General features: G+C 38.8%; 1 protein-coding gene across 1 annotated transcript in view; it reads left to right on the top strand.

The window, feature by feature from the left end:
- The window catches only part of NEO1 (neogenin 1), a 212,881-nt gene that overhangs the window by 156,911 nt on the left and 36,499 nt on the right, over window positions 1-19,471 (top strand). The window contains exons 12-18 of the mRNA XM_012640549.1: window positions 2,752-2,900; window positions 3,277-3,415; window positions 8,273-8,322; window positions 9,385-9,532; window positions 13,027-13,137; window positions 14,227-14,421; window positions 18,551-18,646. Coding sequence (XP_012496003.1) covers window positions 2,752-2,900; window positions 3,277-3,415; window positions 8,273-8,322; window positions 9,385-9,532; window positions 13,027-13,137; window positions 14,227-14,421; window positions 18,551-18,646 — 888 coding nt within the window. The remainder of the gene's footprint in view (window positions 1-2,751; window positions 2,901-3,276; window positions 3,416-8,272; window positions 8,323-9,384; window positions 9,533-13,026; window positions 13,138-14,226; window positions 14,422-18,550; window positions 18,647-19,471) is intronic.

Raw genomic sequence — 19,471 nt, 5'->3', positions numbered from 1 at the left:
AGGGGTTTGATTTAAGGAAAGAGTTATGTTCTCATTACAGGGAAAAGATACTGAATTTCAAAGTTATTTGTGTTCAGACAAGAGCAGGAATATTCCATTAGGTTTCAAGCTCAGTTACCCTCCGTTAGCTTTTATGTACAGGCATCATTCATGAGAGGTACTAGAATACAGAACAAGGAAAAATTACTGCAAGAGATAGGTAAGTCAAGTAAGGATCCTAGGAAAAGATGAGACCTGAAGCTGGCCTTGACTTAATGCAAGCATTCTTGGGGAAGGAATTTGCATGACCCAGATCCCAGAAATAGAATCAAACAGTGCACATGCAAGATCAGTCATGAGGAGAATGAGGGAACAGACCAGACCACTGGATTGGATCCAGTGCAAGGGTTCTATCCTGAGGCTGTGAACTTCTGAAAATATTTTTATGCTTGTTCATATTCACATTTCCCTCAGAAAGAATCTGTAGCTTTCATTATCATTTCAGAGATTGTGAATCAAATTGTTGAGAACCACTGAACTAGGGGGGTCATTGTCAAATTTAGAGATGAAAGAAAAGATGTAAAGAGTGGATTTACTGAGTGCCTACCAGGTGCCAGTTACCCTGTTAGACAGTCAGCATGTAAAGATGAGTACGACCTGTCTGTCTGCGGGGGGTTGATAGTCTGGTACCAGGCAGACAAGTAAATAGACAACAGCATGATGCATTATCATCTTACGGAAAGTAGGCAGCATAGTCATTTGGCTAAAAGAAAGTAGTTAAATAAGAATGTGAGAGTAAGGGGCATCAGGTTCTGTCGAGGGTATTTTAGGGATGGAGAGAGACTGTAACATGTTTTGGCAAAGGAGAAGCAGTTAGAAAGATTTGCATTTCATCTGGAGGTATTCAGCTTGTGTGTGGGAGGCATAAATGTTGGAGTCAGCCCTTGGAAAATATTTTACATATTTAGCTTCAGAAACCAACTTAAAAATTTTTCCATTTATTATGCCACTGTACAGCTGAAATGAAAGAATTCATTAGCGCCTTTTTTAGGATCATATTTGCCTGTGCTTAGCCAATGAATATATTGAAAGTGATTTCGAGAGAATTTAGGGACTGTTTTGTTTTTCTTCCCCTTTAATAAGCTAGAGGAAAGTTTTCCATAGCAGCAGAAGTGCGACAAATCCCACCTGTCAGGCTGCATAAAATATGCTCTTAACATTAAGTGAATAACATGATTCATAACTAAATCAAACAACTGTTAGAGTAACCATTTTCACTACTTTGGTAGCAAAACTAATCTTCCAAGCTGTGGTGCTATTATTCAAGAAAGCCGGTTTGTTTTACATTTTGTTAGTTTTTTCCCCTTCTCAGCTCTTAAATCTAATGGATGTCTGTCACAGAAACACTACTGCCAGAGAAATTGTTTTCAAATATAGAATGTCTACAAAGTGTAGGCATAGGCAGCTACCCAGAATTTGTGTATAAATTGGGACTGGAACCCGTCAGTCAGACAAGATGAGTGTAGTAAAAGAGTAGGTTGTGAGCCATTGTAGGAGTTAAAGCCAGATAGACAGTTGGTTAGTGAACCAGTGACCCAGTCTTCCAAATCACATATGTCCTGCTGAGGGTATCGTAATAATCTCTTTACTGGTCTCGAGCCCATGTTTTAGAGTCAGAAAGTGCTCAACTCTTGGCTCCACCACTAGCTAGCTTTCCCATCACTTGGGAAAGGTTGAAAACATCAGAACCTCATCTGTAAGTGGGGATGATAATAGTATCCGTCTCATAAATGAGAAGACACATGTAAAGGACTTAATGCTTGACTGATTATAACCATTCAGTAAATGGTAGCTATTTTAAAAATTGATTACTATTCCTCTATCTAATATCATTCCTTTACTGTTTTTCATCTATGCATGTGTTCACATGTCCTTTCTAAACATAGACCTGATCGTGTCATGCTCCTCATAATTTTTCAGTAACTGCCTAACACCTCCTAGAGAAAATGCAGACTCCATAGCAGGGCATTCGAGGTTCTTCACTGTCTGACTCGTCTCCCTGTCAACATTACCTCTCCCACATCTATGCTGCATTCCAACCAAGCTAAACCACTCAGCACTGTCTTCTCACATATCCTCCTTATCGACTCTATTGAAAGGAATAATTTCCCCCTTGGTATCTGAGAAAAGTATTTGTTCGTCTTGACCCTAAGACGTCTTCACCGATCCTTCCCTTCCTTGCCCTACCCCTCCCAAAGCAGAATTGTGTATTCTTCTGTTGTTGTTACACCCATTACCTAAATCTGTTAGCACTTACGACATTTTTTGTAACTGTTTATATGTCTGACTTCCTTACCAGAGAGGAAGTTTTTGTGGGCAGGGACTCTGTCCATCACTGTATTCCTGTTGCCTACCTCACCGTCTGGCAAAAGACAGGTCTCTTTTTGTGGTGGTTGCTTTTATGTGCTGCATGGTCCTGCTGCAATACTAGGGTTTTATAAACCACAAGAAGAGTTCTGCAGTGTACATTTTTTTTCTTATTTTGAATAAATTGGAGATACTTCACAGATAATTTCTGGTTTTGATTTGAATCATAAAACAGAAAATGTGTTAATATATTATCATTATCCTAAAACCACTTAACAAAATAATTGTTTTCTTACCTTTTATTATTTTTAAAACATGGCCAATATGACAGTATTGCCAAGAATGGTTATTGAGGAGTGCAGTAAGTTTCATTTATATCTTGCTTTCTTGAAATTTTCCTTCTAGTTCAGCTCCCTGGCCCAGCACCTAACATTCGAGCATATGCAACTTCACCTACTTCAATCACTGTCACATGGGGAACACCATTGTCTGGCAACGGGGAAATTCAAAATTACAAATTGTACTACATGGAAAAAGGGACTGATAAAGAACAGGTATGAAATAAAGCAATTTTTCAAACCATTGATTGGAATAGTAGAGTTGAAATATATCTCCAAAACTCAGCAGATGATTGCCTGGAAATCTGAGGGAAAAACAAGATATAAGGAAATGAAAAGTTAGATTCTATTTCTTTGTACCAAGATTTATTCTGTAGTTTTTACCAGTAAGGGTCACTAAACATTAAGCAGTATTTCTGAGTAAATTGTCACTGTTTATGATTAATCTGCATAGACTATTAAATAACATCCCGTAAGAAAGGATAAAAATCTGTATTGTGTAGAATATAGAATTTGTACAGTTAATACTTTACTTTGCAGCATTTTTTTTGGCTTGAGTTGTATATATACACAGTGTTTTATTTTGTTTAAGGATATTGATGTTTCAAGTCACTCCTATACTGTTAATGGGTTGAAAAAGTATACTGAGTATAGTTTCCGAGTGGTGGCCTACAATAAACATGGTCCTGGAGTCTCCACACAAGATGTTGCTGTTCAAACGTTATCAGATGGTAAGTCTTCCTTCTTTCAAACAAAATACCATGCTTCATACCCCCAGTGGTATAATTGATGTCAGGAAGATTCAGTTCAAGTCCCAGTTCTATTCCTTTCTGATAATGTGGCTTTGATCGAGTCACTTAACATTTCTGAGCATGTCTCCTTACATGTAAAATGTAGATAGTACCAACTTCATTGGGTTGCTGTGAAGAGTCAGTGAGAAAGCATAGAATATAAAGTGCCTCATACTGAATAGGCTGTCAGTGTTTGTATTTTTAGCAGAGGCTTCTGTGTAAGTAAATACTATTGTTTGTTCATAACACACACTATTCCAGGGCTGTTGGAAGACCAGCCTTGTTCTACTTAGCAATCTTATTTGTGTGCTAAATCGGTCTTTTTAATTCTCCGTATTTTGTGGTAGTTTCATTTCTTATCTATGACTAAATTTCTAAACTAAGCTATTTACATGTACTCATGACCCAGAGCAGTGGTTTTCGTTTTTTTTTTTGTTTGTTTTTTTTTTTGAGACAGAGTCTCACTCTGTTGCCCAGGGTAGAGTGCCGTGGCGTCAGCCTAGCTCACAGAAAACTCAAAACTCCTGGGCTCAAGCAATCCTACTGCCTCAGCCTCCCGAGTAGCTGGGACTACAGGCATGCACCACCATGCCCGGCTAACTTTTTCTGTATATATTTTTAGTTGTCCAGCTAATTTCTTTCTGTATTTTTTTAGTAGAGATGGGGTCTCGCTCTTGCTCAGGCTGGTTTCGAACTCCTGAGCTCAAAACAATCCACCCGCCTCGGCCTCTCAGAGTGCTAGGATTATAGGCGTGAGCCACCGCGCCTGGCCCAGAGCAGTGTTTTTCAAACTACAATCTGCCAAAGAGATTAAGAAGGTCAAGACCAGGATTTTTTAAAAAAATATTTTTAGACTATAACAGAAAAGTTTGTTGTACTTAGTAATGGTGTGTATTGTTTCATGAAACTCAGCTAAATCCAGTGTTTTACAAAAATGTTTTTTTTAAATGTATATATATGTATACAGCCCTGACATATATAAACATGCATGCTTTAGAAGGTATAGTTTAACTCCCGTAAGCAAATGGTCAAACTTAACATCACCCATAAAGGAATAGACTGACCTGTGCCTCCTGGTGCAGTGCAAGGAGAAACACACATCACCTCTTATATCCCTGCCAAAAATGTTTAACTTGAATCTGATCATGATGAAACGATCAAATATCCAAATTGAGGGAAGTTCTGCAAAAAATTTAAAAAAAAATTTTTTAAACTGACCTGGATTCTTAAAATATATTAATTTTATGAAAGGAAAAAAATCCTGGAGAATCATTCTAGAATCTATAATAATAGATTAAAGAAGAGTAAAGACACGTGAAATAAATCATGTATGATCTTTGCCTGGATCCTGGATCTGGAGGTAAAAACAGCTATAAAAGACACTATTGATACAATTACTTAATGTTAGATATATATAACATTAGGTAATATTAAATATTAGATATGTTATTAGGTATAGTAGATGCTATTTTGTGTTAAAATTTTCTGAATATGATCATTGTATTGTAGTTTTCCTGGAGAATGTTCTTGTTCGTAGGAGATACATGGCATGTAATGAGGTGTTTAGGAGTGAAGTGTGATGACTGCAGTCATCTCTCAGATGATTTAGAAATAATATGTAAGTAGGCAAATCTGTGTATGTACCAGATATAGTGAGAAATAAAGCAGATGTTACAGATTATTAACAATTGGTGAATCTAGGAAAAGAATATATGGCGTTCATTGTTTTCTGTGGACTTAACATTTTTCAGGATAAAAGGTAGGGAAAAAGAAACAAATACAAACTATAACCAGTTATAGTTTGGCTAGCAAACTACGTAAGCAAGTTGGTAAAGATTTTTAGGAAAAGTTGAGGGGAAAAAATGTTTAATGTAGGCTTTTAAATCTACCCATGACCCAAATTTTAACTGCATTAAGTGGGTAGGCATGTTGACCACCTATGGGAACTGGATGCGTCTTAGCACGGAGGTTAAGGGCAGCACTTTGGAATAAGGCACGTCTTAGTTCTGTGCCAGCTGAAACAAATACCTTGGGTAAGTTAACTGCCCTGAACCTCATTGATAGTTTTCTCCTCTGTATAATAAGAATAATAATAGAAACTCCCTTGTGAGATTGTCGTAAGGATAAGTACCTGCCATGTCGTGAGCATGCAGCACATCTTTGCTGTGACAATGATGATGATGAAAACAACAATGACAGCTATGTTGGGTGCCTCTGCAATTAAGTCAGTGCTTAATATGGAGATGATTGGAATCATTCATGTATTTTTTTCAAAACACAGGTGCTTAGGTCCTCCTCCAGAACCCTCTGTACCTGAATCTCTGGGTTGAGGCCTGAGGCACTTTGCTAGGTACAAGTTACAACAATGAGCAAGACACATTCTCTGACTGGAAGCTTTAGCTTAGTGAGCACTTAGTTATATACTTAGTCACCAAATGTTAGAGAAAGGAAGAGAGAAGTTTCCATGGGTGGATTGGGAGAGAAGGGCTAGAGTCAGCATTTTGTGAGTGGAAAGAAAACTAATCAGGTCTACTCAAGTTTTCTTTGCCTGCTATCATCACTGTGAAGGGAGGTGTTGGAAGGTGTGTGGGCCACAATACACCTTTGAGTCTACCCATGTTATATTCTCATTTGTGAGAAACTAAAGTTATGTAGCTGTTTATTTAACCAACAGTCCCAAACTTCTCACATCTAAATGAGTATTCCCTGGTATACAGTTGCCTCGGGAAGCCAGATGGTTCACTTTACTGAAACTGTCATTGCATAGATATCTCTTTGCTCTACTTGGGAACTGCTTTCAAAACCAATTTAGGAACCCCACAAGAAAGCCAAGCTCACTGATTTATGTACATCTCATTTTGATCCATAATGTCATTACCCAGTTCAGTCACTTACCATATTCATTAGACTTGGTTCCCAAAAATGTGTGGCTCTTCCCCAAGATAAAGATAGGCTATCACCAGGAATACTCAAAAGAATACGTTTAAGATTCAGACTATGTCTGGGATCTAGAAAAGTTTAGAGCATAGAAGAGTTCAGAGCCACTGTTCATCCTTGAAATAAGTATCTGACTTCCCAAGGGTACGACCTGACTTAGATATGGGTGCATACCTATATGAAAGTGTCTTATTTTAAAAAATGAATCAAACTTTTTTAATATGTTTGCTGGCCATTAGTCTGTCTTCTTTTGAAAAGTTTCTGTTCATGTCCTTTGCCCATTTATTGATGGGGTTGTTTCATTTTTTTGTTGTTGATTTTCTTAAGTTCTATATAGATTCTTTTTATCAGCCCTTTATCGGATATGTAGAAAGAAAATATTTTCCCCCATTCTGTAGGTTGTCTATTCGCTCTAATGATAGTTTCCTTGGCTGTGCAGAAGCTTTTTAATTTGATCAGGTCCCATTTGTTTATTTTTGTTGCTGCTATGATTGCCTTGGGAGTCTTCTTCATAAATCCTTTACCTAGGCCAATGTCTAAAAGAGTCTTCCCAACATTTTCTTCCAGAATTCTTAAGGTTTCGCACCTTAGGTTTAAGTCTGTTATCCAACGTGAGTTGATTTTGGTGAGGAGGTGAGAGGTGGGGATCCTGTTTCAATTTTCTGCATGTGGATATCCAGTTTTCCCAGCATCACTTATTGAATAGAGATTCTTTTCCCCAATGTATACTTTTGTCCGCTTTGTCAAAGATTACATGACAATATGAGGATGGTTTTATATCTGGGATCTCCGTCCTATTCCAAAGGTCTATATCTCTGTTCTTGTGCCAGTACTATGCGGTTTGGGTACTCTAATCATTAGGGAAATGCAAATCAAAACCACAATGAGGTATCACCTAACTCCAGTGAGAATGGCCTCTATCAAAAAGTCCCAAAATAACAAATGCTGGCGTGGATGTGGAGAGATTGGAACACTCTTAACACTGCTGGTGGGACGGCAAATTAGTGTAACCCCTATGGAAAGTAATTTGGAGATACTTCAAAGAGCTAAAAATAGAAATACCATTTGATCTAGCAATCCCACTACTAGGCATCTACCCAAAGGAAAGAAAGACATTCTGTAATAAAGACATCTGCACTCAAATGTTTATAGCAGCACAATTTACAGTTGCGAAGATGTGGAAACAACCCAAATGCCCATCAATACATGAGTGGATTAATAAAATGTGGTATATGTACACCGTGGAATACTACTCAACTACAAAAAACAATTGTGATCTAGCACCTCTTATATTATCCTGGATAGACATTGAGCCTATCCTTTGAAGTGAGGTATCACAAGGATGGAAAAACATCACCACATGTACCCGCCATCAAACTGGTAATTAATCAACACTAAGGTGCTAACGTGATAGTAATACTCACTGGGTGCTGGTCAGGTGCGGGTGGGTGGAGGGGTTGGGGTCAGGGGGTGGTAAACCCATGGCTAATAGAAACGGGACACTGTATCGGGGAAGAACGTGCTTGTAGCCCTGGCTTGAGCAAGGCAAACGTATTTCATGTAACCAAAATGTTTGTACCCCCATAATATCCTGAATTAAAAAAAAGTATTATAGGTGGTGAGAAAGTGAATGACTCTAATGAGCAAGTAATAAATCCTTTTGCAGTCAAAAAAAAAATGGATCAAACATGGCCATACCTTATCCACATGGTACTATCAGCATGATGGCATTGGCAGCTAGGTTTAGATCTGGTTGCATAATTGGCATTTGAGATGTACATCTGTGTAAAGTTTAGCCAAGAGCAGTCACATGATGGGTGATGTGTGGGTGATTAAAAAAAACTTTTTTGTCTTGTCTAGTTCCCAGTGCTGCTCCTCAGAACCTGTCCTTAGAAGTGAGAAATTCGAAGGTAAAACTTTATAATGCTGCCATTCATTTTTACTGGTGTACTATTGAGCCTCAGAGGAGCTTATAGAGTGGGAGATTCTGTGGGAAAGCGTCAAAACAAATGAATGTCAGTGTTGAAAAAATCTATTTGCTTTTAAAAATAGTAAACCTATAAGTTAGAACTTAATCATAGACAAGCAAAGAAATAAGAAGACATAGTTATTATACCTACTAGTAAAACTTGGCTTAGAAACCAACTCCTTTATTCTGTTTAACTTTACTTCCTTTCTCTGATGCCAAAACGAGTTTAGTCTTTCTGTAAATAAATTGCTATTTTTATGTAAAACATGACATTATAGGTCTTAACCATCCAGAACCTTAGTGGTGTGGCAGAAGGAAATAAGTTGTTTATGACGACATGGTCCCTTGTCCCTTGGTGCTGTGAGATGCGCTCCGTGTGAGTTAAAGGCAGACACCTGTCAGATGGGTTGTCTCTACTCACACTGCCCCCCCAGCAGGTTCACTGCAGACCAAGGGCCAGGTGTGCCTCTCAGCGGCCGAGAGCCCCCTCTGGAACACATAGACAACTGAGATACATGGTCCTCTCAAGAAGTAGTGTAAGACTCCTTTTATTCTTTAAGAAACACCAATTATTAATTAATGATCCCCTTTTTGAAGAGTTTTAGATATAAATCGTTTAATTTCAGCTCTTCCATGCAGGAGATGGAAAAGAATCTTTATATCTAACAATAATATACTTCCTAATCCTCTGACGTTAGATTTTCCTTCTGAAAACTTTTCTGAGACTTTTGCCCAGTGTCTTCATTCAGACAGAACACTTAGGAGATCAGGGGTCCACAGTATGCTTCTCAAATATATAATCTTCCCATTTGATCATTGAGGATTTTAAAATGAAGAAATACTTTTGAGTGATTGTTAAATAACTTTGTAAAACTCTATCAGGTCACCTTGCTGCCTCTATGTTCCTTCCCTTTACACAGTGAAATCCAGGCAGCAGTACATAAAAGTGAGGACCAAGCTTTTGATATGTTCAGTCTTTTCACTGTAATCTTGAATTTTCCAGAGCATTATGATTCACTGGCAGCCACCTCCTCCAGCCACACAAAATGGTCAGATTACTGGCTACAAAATTCGCTACCGAAAGGCCTCCCGAAAGAGTGATGTCACTGAGACTTTGGTAACTGGGACACAGCTGTCTCAGCTGATTGAAGGTAAGCTACTTTGCACATGGACAGAAGCTAGGGGATGATATCTTTTTCAGACATCAAATTATGCTTGTCTAATGACTACTCTGAGCTATCGACTTACACAAACAAATTAAAAATGGTTCAAAAAAATTTTAATGGTTCAGTCCACTTCTGACTTGATACGTATTAATGGAAAACATTCTTATAGATTCTGCCATCTCTGAGTGGTGAGATTGTGTTTGATTTGTATTTCTTTCCTTGTGTTTTCTGTATTCTCCATGTTTTCTTTTTTGAGTCTATGTATTGCTTTTTTGTAATCTGAAAAAAGATAAAAACAAAGCTGTATGAGCAAAGAAAGTACTCCACTCAATCTAGTTGGTAACAGAGGTCTAGAAAATGATTTTTATAACAGATGCCATTTGTGTATCTGTCTCCTGAAACAATATTTGTGAATAGTTGCGCAGCAGAGCAGTAATCACACTTGCTAATATGGGCACTATGAACTTGTAGAAAATTCTGGCAGAGATAGCTCCTTTGGTATGGTTTTCCCTGTGTGTGCAACAGAACAAGTGGTGTACTTGATTTAAAAAAAGGGACCCAAATGTGTGTCTAATATGGATTCCTCCTGTAGATCACAGAGAATCCCCTTCTTTACTCCTCAAGTAAGAGAAGTGGAGTTGTCTAAGCAAGAGCAGAGTTCCTCTGCAGGAGAAGCATGGGAGGCAGATTAAGTGCCTTTGCCCTGTGGACGTTGAGAGCATGCTTACAAAGAATAGAGACAGGTGCCCCTAAGCTATCCTTATTCTACAGGGGTTTTCATAGGTGTTTAATACGGCTGCAGAATTGACTGTGGTCTGAACGGAGCCCATCCTGCCCGCCGCTTTATAGTGTAGCAGTGCCTGGACTCTGTCCTCCGCAGCTGCACGTGCCTCAGCTTCAGCACCGTCATCCTACCTCAGTCCTAGGAGCAGACTCACAGCTCACATGGGCTGTGCCTGTGGTAGTATTGCCTCAGCAGCATTGGCTTAATTTGTCACTCAACAGAGCCCATCTATGTTTTGCAAGCAAACAGACGAATTTGAGTCTAGTACATTTAAACCAACAGTGTGAATTATCCGTAGCTACAACACTACAATAGCAGGGCATGTTTAATCTCGGGACAAACACTGGCTCAGATGAGTTTTGCTAGGAAACCCAAACACAGAGCTGGTAGAAGAGAACTATAAGAATTGGAGGTATTGTCACTGTTATCTAAGCCCAAGAATTAATTTCATCACCCTTTGGAAACTCTAACTTTCCTTACATTTCTTCTTTCGTGGGTAGACATTAAAAGAATTAGAGAAACTTGGCATCAGCCGCTTTCCTGTGCACCCAGGGACCAGATTCTTGAGAGAACCAAGATCTAGGGTCAAAAAGTGTAATGTTTTCCTTTCTTTAAAGGTGTAAGTTTCTAAAAATCAAGAGAGCCACTGACAGCGCAAATCTGTGCTCTAGCAATCAGAAGCTCCTTACTCCTCCCCTGGTAGATGGGACTGACTTCCTTCAAAATAGGAAAAGATGACTTTGGCTCCAAAGGTATCTTTCAGTCGCCCAGCTTCTTGACAAAAACCCACTTCCCTCAGCTGCAGTCAGTACACGTGTCTGCGGTAGCTGTCGCTGAGAAGTATCACTAAGGGATCACTGATCACAGATGTCCTCAAGAGTCAGCTTCTCATCTTACTCCAGTTTCAGATAAATAACATTTTGCATCTGAAAGGCTTTTATTTTAATATATAGTAGTAGATATTTATTATACATTAGACACCATTCTTATTCCTAATAGTATAAATACAGAGTACATTCCTTGCCCATGAGGAGACTGTTATCTCAATGAAACATTTGATGTGTAAGCAAAATATAATTTTTGTGGTAAAAATGGCTTTATGTTTATCAAGAAAATTCTTGCATTTTAAAATATCTAGATTTATTTATTTAATGGATTTATTGAACTTTTATTCGCATGTGCCAGCACTTGGTATGCAATGGTAAACAAAAATGGAGATCCTTGCTCTCTTGAAGCATTAACTTGAAGCTTGATTATTAGGGAATAATATGGATTACCAAGATCCTGTACGAACAGTAAATTATATGATTAAGTTTTAGTCAGACTTAATTGTTATTAATAGCACTTAAATGTTGCTATGTCTTTATGATGTGTATTGTGTACTTTACTTTTAGTCTGTGAGCTCTTCAGGTTACTTAGAGGGAGAGAACCCTTGGCCTCTTTACAACAATGCCTCTTTCTTGCTTGTTCTCTTTGCTAGCTCACTTGCTCTCGTACATTCTAACTCTCCTCAAAGGGCAGGGAATGATGATCTGGTTGGATTCCTTCAGGATTTTAGTTGAGCCATGTTTGCTAGTAGTCCAGGTTAATGTCTGTTAATAGTTATGAACACATGTTCAGCCACTCTAGCAGTTTCTGGTTCGGTGTGTACAGAGATGAGACAAGATGGTAAAGTGACTTGGGCCCAGGCATTTTGCTCTTCCTTCTGCCTTGCTCCTGGCTATCTTGTGGGCAGACAGATTCAGGATGGGCCTGTGGAGAACAGAACCTACCGTCTCTCCACCCACACCATGTAACAGGATTGGTTAACCAAGCTAGGGTTTATCTTGCATCCTGGCCAAGTTACATTCTCACTATTTCTGTCTTTGATTGGAGTTTCTGTGCTGCGTTGCTCACCAGAGATCCCAATATTTGGATGTGAGGAAGTAGGATAATTTTCATAACCTTTACGGGACCTGCCACAATATCTGGTATTTAAGTGCTCTAAAAATGTATGCATGCATATGTGAATAACTGAGCATATTATTAACTATTGCCCTGCTTTCTAAGATAGACTTCTGTAAGTGGATCTTTGTTGCCTTTGATACCTGGGTATTAGCTGGTTGTAAATAAAAAGTTGCCTAATAGAAAGGTTTGGGTTTTTTTCCTCTTTTACTTACTATATATAGGTAAGGGCAATTGGTTGTTAAGAAGTAGATTTCTAGACCATATTTGGTGCTTAAATTTTTTCTGCTCTGGTTATGGGGTGGCTCAGAGAACCAGAGGTAACCTGATAGGAGTTATATCTTTGCGTTCTTTTCTGGGGTTTGGTGCCTACTGCGACCCATCGACTTTGTTCCTTCATTATCCTTGGCCTCTTTTTGGCCTTAGCTTCCTTTGTAACAAAATGAAGGGATTGCATTAAATGAACTCTGAGGTGCCTCCGAGCTCTTAAACAAAAGTCTGTAATCTCCGGGAAGCTTTAGTCATTTCTATTTTCCTCTTGAATTGTGTGGGCTTCAGCCTTTACTTTAATGACGGAAGCTACTCTGTGTTGTGTTTATGTATTCCTCTTCTGTATTAACCTTAACCGCAGCTTTATCAAGCTATGAACCAAGTTGGTGGCTGAGATATTTGCCTTAATGAGAGATTATTAATCTTTTGTTTTTCCAAAGCTCTTGTTTCAGCTTGTCTTTTTTTGTTATTTGGATCTCAGGTCTCGATCGGGGAACTGAATATAATTTCCGAGTGGCTGCTCTAACAATCAATGGCACAGGCCCGGCAACTGACTGGCTGTCTGCTGAAACTTTTGAAAGTGACTTAGATGGTAAGAACAACAATCGACAGTACTGGCACAGGATAGGTACTAACTATAGTCAAATGAGTCAAACTGGAAAGCCACAGACTTTGAGTGCATATGGCTTAAATTTGTCAACTTCAGTGATTGCACTGCTGTCGTTCCTGGAATGCAGCAAGGGTCCTGGAATGGATTTTTTGTGATGCCTTTTGGAGAACTGTCCCTTTAAGCAGAACCAGGTCAAATAAAAATGAGCAGGTGCTATAAGTTGGTTTTTTTTGTTTTTTACCAAGGCCATAAAATAGAGGGATGATCTAAAATTTAAGGCTGAGCCATGTAAATTATGCTTCTATTTCAATTGCAGTTTCTCTTTTTCCATAGTCCTGGATACTTTGTCCTTTTTCTCCCTGTTTATTCAATGAGTAATTTCATATGGAGGTGTGTGGTAGCACCTTTATCAGTAACAGGTGCTGGACTTGGGAGACAAAAGACTGAGTTCTTATTCTAAGTCTCGGTTTACTAATTTTTAAGATAGCAATTTATGCCCTGAAACAATGTATGTGAATGATACTGTAAATTGCCTCCTTTTTAAGCCTCTTAGTCTCCCACCAGTTGAATCAATCATGGCTCTAAGAAGTCGTGTTTTCTGACTTATCATATTACTGAGGGGAGTAAATAATTGGTACCATTGCTGTAACATGATGCTTCATCACCTGTTGACAACAGGCTACTAACTACTGGTGTTGTCTTTCTCATTCTGCCTGGTAGAGTTCAAGAATGGGATGTGGTACTAAGAGAAGTGGCAATTGAAAGGCAGTGTATTTGTTTTTTTTTCACTGGGAAGAGCTTCTTGGATCTCTTTGTCTTCCCTTACAAATTAATACTGCAGTGTCTTGTATTTAAGGCTATTTTGGTATTTTTTTTTTTTTTTTTAGAATGAAGTAAAACCATGGGCCATATTTTACTATACATACATATAGGTTCTCTTTGAATTCTTGGACATAATGTAAAAAAATTAGCCCCAAATAGTTTGGCAGGAGGCTGAACACCATTGCCCAAGGATAGTGAAATATTCTAAAGGAGAGTGGATCTCATCTTGCTTTTCTACTTTCCTTACAGAAACTCGTGTTCCTGAAGTGCCTAGTTCTCTTCATGTCCGCCCTCTTGTCACGAGCATCGTAGTGAGCTGGACTCCTCCAGAGAATCAGAACATTGTGGTCAGAGGTTATGCCATTGGTTATGGCATTGGCAGCCCTCATGCCCAGACCATCAAAGTGGACTATAAACAGCGCTATTATACCATCGAAAATCTGGGTACGTTTGCTAAGTAAGGAAATGCTTATATATGTGATTTCTTTCTTTTCAGGTTTTCATTGTGTAATAATTTTATTTTTACAGACAAGTTGCAAAAATAGTACAAAGAATTCCTATATATTCTTCACCTGGATCCCCCAAAGGTTAACATTTAACTGTATTTACATTTGTATTTTGTAGAATGTCCCTCAATTTAGACTTGTCTAATATTTCCTCATTACATTCAGGTTATGCATGTTTGGAAGGAATAGTGTGGAAGTGTGGGGTTCTTGCCAGTGTATCACATCAGGAAGCACATCATAGTCTGTTGCTAGTGACTGTAACTTTAATCACTTGGTTACAATGGTATCTGCTACATTTTCCCACTATAAAATTATTTTTTCTTTTGCAGTTAATGTGTACCTTAGGAGATACCTTGAGTCTTTGTAAATATCCTGTTTCTCATCAAACTTTCACTCAATGTAGATAGTTTTAGCATCTACAGTAACAGTCATTACTATGGTGTTTCCCCAATGGTAGTTTTCTGATTCCGTATTTCTTCTGCATTTGTTAGCATTCTATAAGGAAAACTTCTCTTTTGCTCCCATAGAGAGAGAATGGCCATAACACACCCACTCTATAGAATTGCTAAACTTTAATAGACTGATAATACCAAATATCAACAAAAATGCAGAACTGGAGCTCTCTCTCATACTTGCTGGTGGGAATGTGATAGTACAACTACTTTGGAAAACAATTTGGAGGTTTCTTACAACGTTAACCTTATGACCCAGTAATCCCTGTCAGATATTTAATCAGGAGAAATAAAAACACATGTCTGCATAAAAACTGGTACACAAATGTTCATAGTAACTTTATTTATAATAGCCCAAAAGGGGAAATAACAAATTTTCATCAAGAGTACTACTCAACAATTTTTAAAAATAGGCTATCGATACATACAACAACAGAAATGACTCTCACAAACATTATGCTGAGCAAAAGAAGTCAAACACAAGAGAGTACATACTGTGTTCTTACATTTTTATGAATTACAAAATAGGCAGAACTTATCTATAGTGACAGAGTAAGATCGCTGGTTGCCTGGAACCAGAGGGTGGTAGGAATTGACCACAAGGGAACTACTTGTAGTATTGGAAATATTTTATATCTTGATTTTGGTGGTGATTATACAGGTATATATATTTGTCAAAACTCAACAAAATGTACACTTAAATGGGCACATTTTATTATATGCTAATTATACCTCATAGTTGATCTTAAAAGCAAAAGAATTCAAGAAATATTAATATTTTATAGTAGAGAATGAATTGGTTTTGATTGGTATAATTAGTTTTCCAAATTAGATTATCATTGTAGTTTTTGTTTTTTTTTTGAAGAAGACCAATATCTTCTTGCCTTGTTGCCCAGCCTGGGGTGCAGTATAGATCTTTCTTTGACTAAATTTTTATTCAGATCATTTCTTTGTAAACATCCTTTCTAAGTACAACTTCAAGTGCCTAACAGATGAGTTACCTTCATTCTTTCTGGTAGAAAATAAGCGGCAGTTTAAATCTTTATTCAGAAACAAAGTAGCCTTTCTCTTTTTCCTTCGAAGAAGAAATAGCACAGTTACACTAGGAAACTCTTCCCCAACGTGAACATCTCCTAAAGCAATTGTTGGAGAGCAAAAAGAAAGCTTTGCTGGTAGAATCAAAATGTCCCTGTGGCGACCAGCCTCCTACTGTTTCCTTTGTGAAACTGCTAAAGTGAAAATCCTTTGCAGTGTAGGCTGGACCTGGTCCTTGACCTTCAGGTGCTTTCAGTCTAATAGAAGAAAAGTCACACACAGGAAATAATGAAGTGAGTTGAAGTGAAGTATGTTCAGAGAAGGGGAAGCTAGCAAGGCACAGTAGAGCAGTCAAGGAAGAAACTTAACCTGGCCTTGACTGAATCAGAATAGGGTTTGAAACATAGAGATGAGAAGGAGTGTTGCATGTGCTGAACAGTTAGTCTTTTATTAGGAAAGAGCACATATTGAGAAGTAGCAAAAAAAATGGATTTGGCATAAAGTAAATTAAGCTTGGCCTATAATTATCAACCTAGATAGATCTAAGGTGCATATACTGTTGAGTAAAAGAAGCAAGTCAGAGGTGAAGTACATAAAGGAATTCATCTATTCATCAAACTGGGATTCTCCCTTGAGCTTCAGATCCATATGAACATCTGCCTACTAGATATCTGCACCTAGATACATCTTATATTCCATCTGGCCAAAATTAAAATATCTTCTCCCCAAAACCTGTCAGTCAGTCAGCAAATATTTAATGAACCCCTGCAATATCCCAGACAGTGTGCCAGAGATGGAGCAGAGAATCAGACAGACATGGTCACAATTATTAGCAGTAATATGATTTAAAAACAACTGAAGTTGTTCACAGTGTGTTAGGAAGAGAAGAGCATTATAGGCTATGTAACTAGAGAGGTTAGTACAGTGTGGAAGGAGCCCTTTCAGATAAACAGACTTACCTAGGTAAAGAGAAGAGGTGGGATGTGTCCCCAGCATGGGAAGCAGCTCCTATATGAGGGCCCAGTGGTAAGAGAGAACACAGTGGTCAGTGCACTGAAAGGTGTCCGGTAATGATGGCGCACAGAGAACAGGCAAAGGGGGGTGAGAGACCAACAAGTAGGTCACATTGACAAGACTCACTTGCCTAAAAAAGATGAGGGAGAGGGAGGTCTTAATGACTCCCAGCTTCCCTGCTTGGGAGTAGTGCCATTTACTGAACTAGGGAACACTGGAGCAGTTCTGAAGCGTGAAGACAGGGGAAAGAGAAAGATTTAAGACATCCAAGGGGAATTGCCAGACTGACAGTTGCACATAGAGGTCTGGTGCTCAGAAGAAAGATGTGGACCGGAGATCTGTATTTGCAGTTGACGGCACATGCTTGCTAATCAAGGCTAAGGAAAGGAATGAAGTGCACAGGGAGAGGGTGAAGAGTGGGAATAGAAGAGGGCCTGGAATCAAGCCTTGAAAACGTGTGTCATCATCATTCTGCCTCTGTCCCCAGTCTCAGTGAAGGACATCACCGTCTACCGTGTTGCCTTTTTCCTTGTCAGTCAAGTAGTGTCTTACTGATTCCATTTGATGTCGGTTCCGTCTTGGCACGGGAAGACTGTGTGCCTCTACATACTGCCCTTTAGTCTCTGGAGAGTGGGTGGGCCACTAAGCAAAGCAGCTATTTCAGGCTTTTGAAATAACGCAGGCCACATGAGGTGTGCCACTTTGGAAAACTGCCCAGCTTTGCCAGAAATGAGTGGAATAGGTCAGCTCCTCACCCTGGAACACTTCAGTGGAACCCAAGTCTTCATTTCTGAAACTGGACTTTTGAAGTACCCCGTACTAAACCTTGCCTGGATCAGGCACGTGATGAATTAGAATCTTCCTGATTTACCTCGGCTAGTAGGAGAGTGAATGCCACGTCACCTGTTTAATGCCCCCGTTTTCTCTAATGGCAGCATTTTGCACGATCACCTAGAGGGCGTGTTTCTCTCAGTGTTACAGTTGCAACATCACTCCAGGCCAGTTAAATCCTGGGCCATGTCTTATTCCAGCCAAGAAGTTTGCATGCTGGCGAGGTGAGGTTCCGCGGGTGCTGGGTTTGGAGGCCCCCTGAAGAGTTGAGGACATTCAGGACTTGCTGAGGTTAAAAGTTTTATCTCCTACGTCTCTACCTCTCTGTTGTTCTGATCATTGTCCTTCTTCAGGGAAGGAAAGGGGTTGGTTTAATTTCAGGCTCCACCTGTAGGCTTCCAGCATATGAGAATCTTATTTACTCATTCTCTTCCAAGCCTCCACCATACAGTGAACATCACAGGACCGTAGCCGAGGCCGAGAGAGAATTCAAGCACAGTCAACCTCCACTACTGAGACTAGACCCAGGAACTTGATCCCGGCCAATTTTTCTGGACTGTGTGTGCTTCCGTGTTCACATCTCCCCACACCCCAAAATCATTCCACATGAAAAATTGTACAGTTGTTTTCCTTTAATTCCTCTGCAGTTAAGATTATGCAAAGTCACCCTTGAAATTTTAAAATTCTGTAGTGAGGATTTTTTTCACAGTATTTTCACTTGTTTCTTTCCTTCAGATCCCAGCTCTCACTACGTGATAACCCTGAAAGCGTTCAACAACGTGGGTGAAGGCATCCCCCTGTACGAGAGTGCCGTGACCAGGCCGCACACAGGTGAGGTATCCTGTCTGTCCCTGGCCTCCAGCACTTTTTACAGTGGCTCACGTAGGATATTGGCAGGAGGCCTGCCCCATAGGCATCAGTGGAAGGAAAAGCATATGGCAGTTTAGGGTGCAGACTTCAAATGGGAAAATGGGCTTTCAACATGGAAAATTCTGTTAATTGTTGTTTTGCTTTTTTGGAAAGTATTAATCCTGTCATGTAAGCCATTCTGTGTAGATATGTATACATGTTTTTAATATGTTAGGATCTGGAAGGTATGGTTTTGAGAGAATTAAAAGTGATTTTCCATCTTTTGGGCAGGGGAGTTATAACTAAAATGAGTCAAAAAAGAAAAGACCTCCATATCTCCAGAGGAATTATATAGGTTACTGATTGTGGCAGTAAATTGGTGAATCCAACAGTTGCTTTACTGGTCACCTGAATAAGTTGGAAAAGTATTCTTTTATGTGCCTTTCATAAGCTTTATTTACGTAAAGAGTATAAGGTTAGAGGTACTATTCATTTGATAAATTACACATTTATTATAAGAGAGACCAAATGTTCATTATTTTTTCTTTGAATTATCTGCTTAAAATATCTCTAAAATAAGGTAATATACATATAATGTAAAATTTCTATAGATATATAGAACATCTAATCTGAATGAGAAAGTTTATGAAAGTAATTATATTATAGTTGTAAATTTTTTAAAAGGGTCCCGAAACCAAAGAGTTTATTTTAAAAAATGTTCTTTTCTATTTGTTTACCAAAATTTTGCATCTGTATTGTATCTATTGTATCTTCTAGATACTTCACATAATTGTACAGATTTGGTAA

This window comes from Propithecus coquereli, unplaced genomic scaffold (assembly GCF_000956105.1).
Source record: "Propithecus coquereli isolate 6110/MARCELLA unplaced genomic scaffold, Pcoq_1.0 Scaffold155, whole genome shotgun sequence".
NCBI lineage: Eukaryota > Metazoa > Chordata > Mammalia > Primates > Indriidae > Propithecus > Propithecus coquereli.
This window is presented reverse-complemented; position numbering and strand designations above follow the sequence as displayed.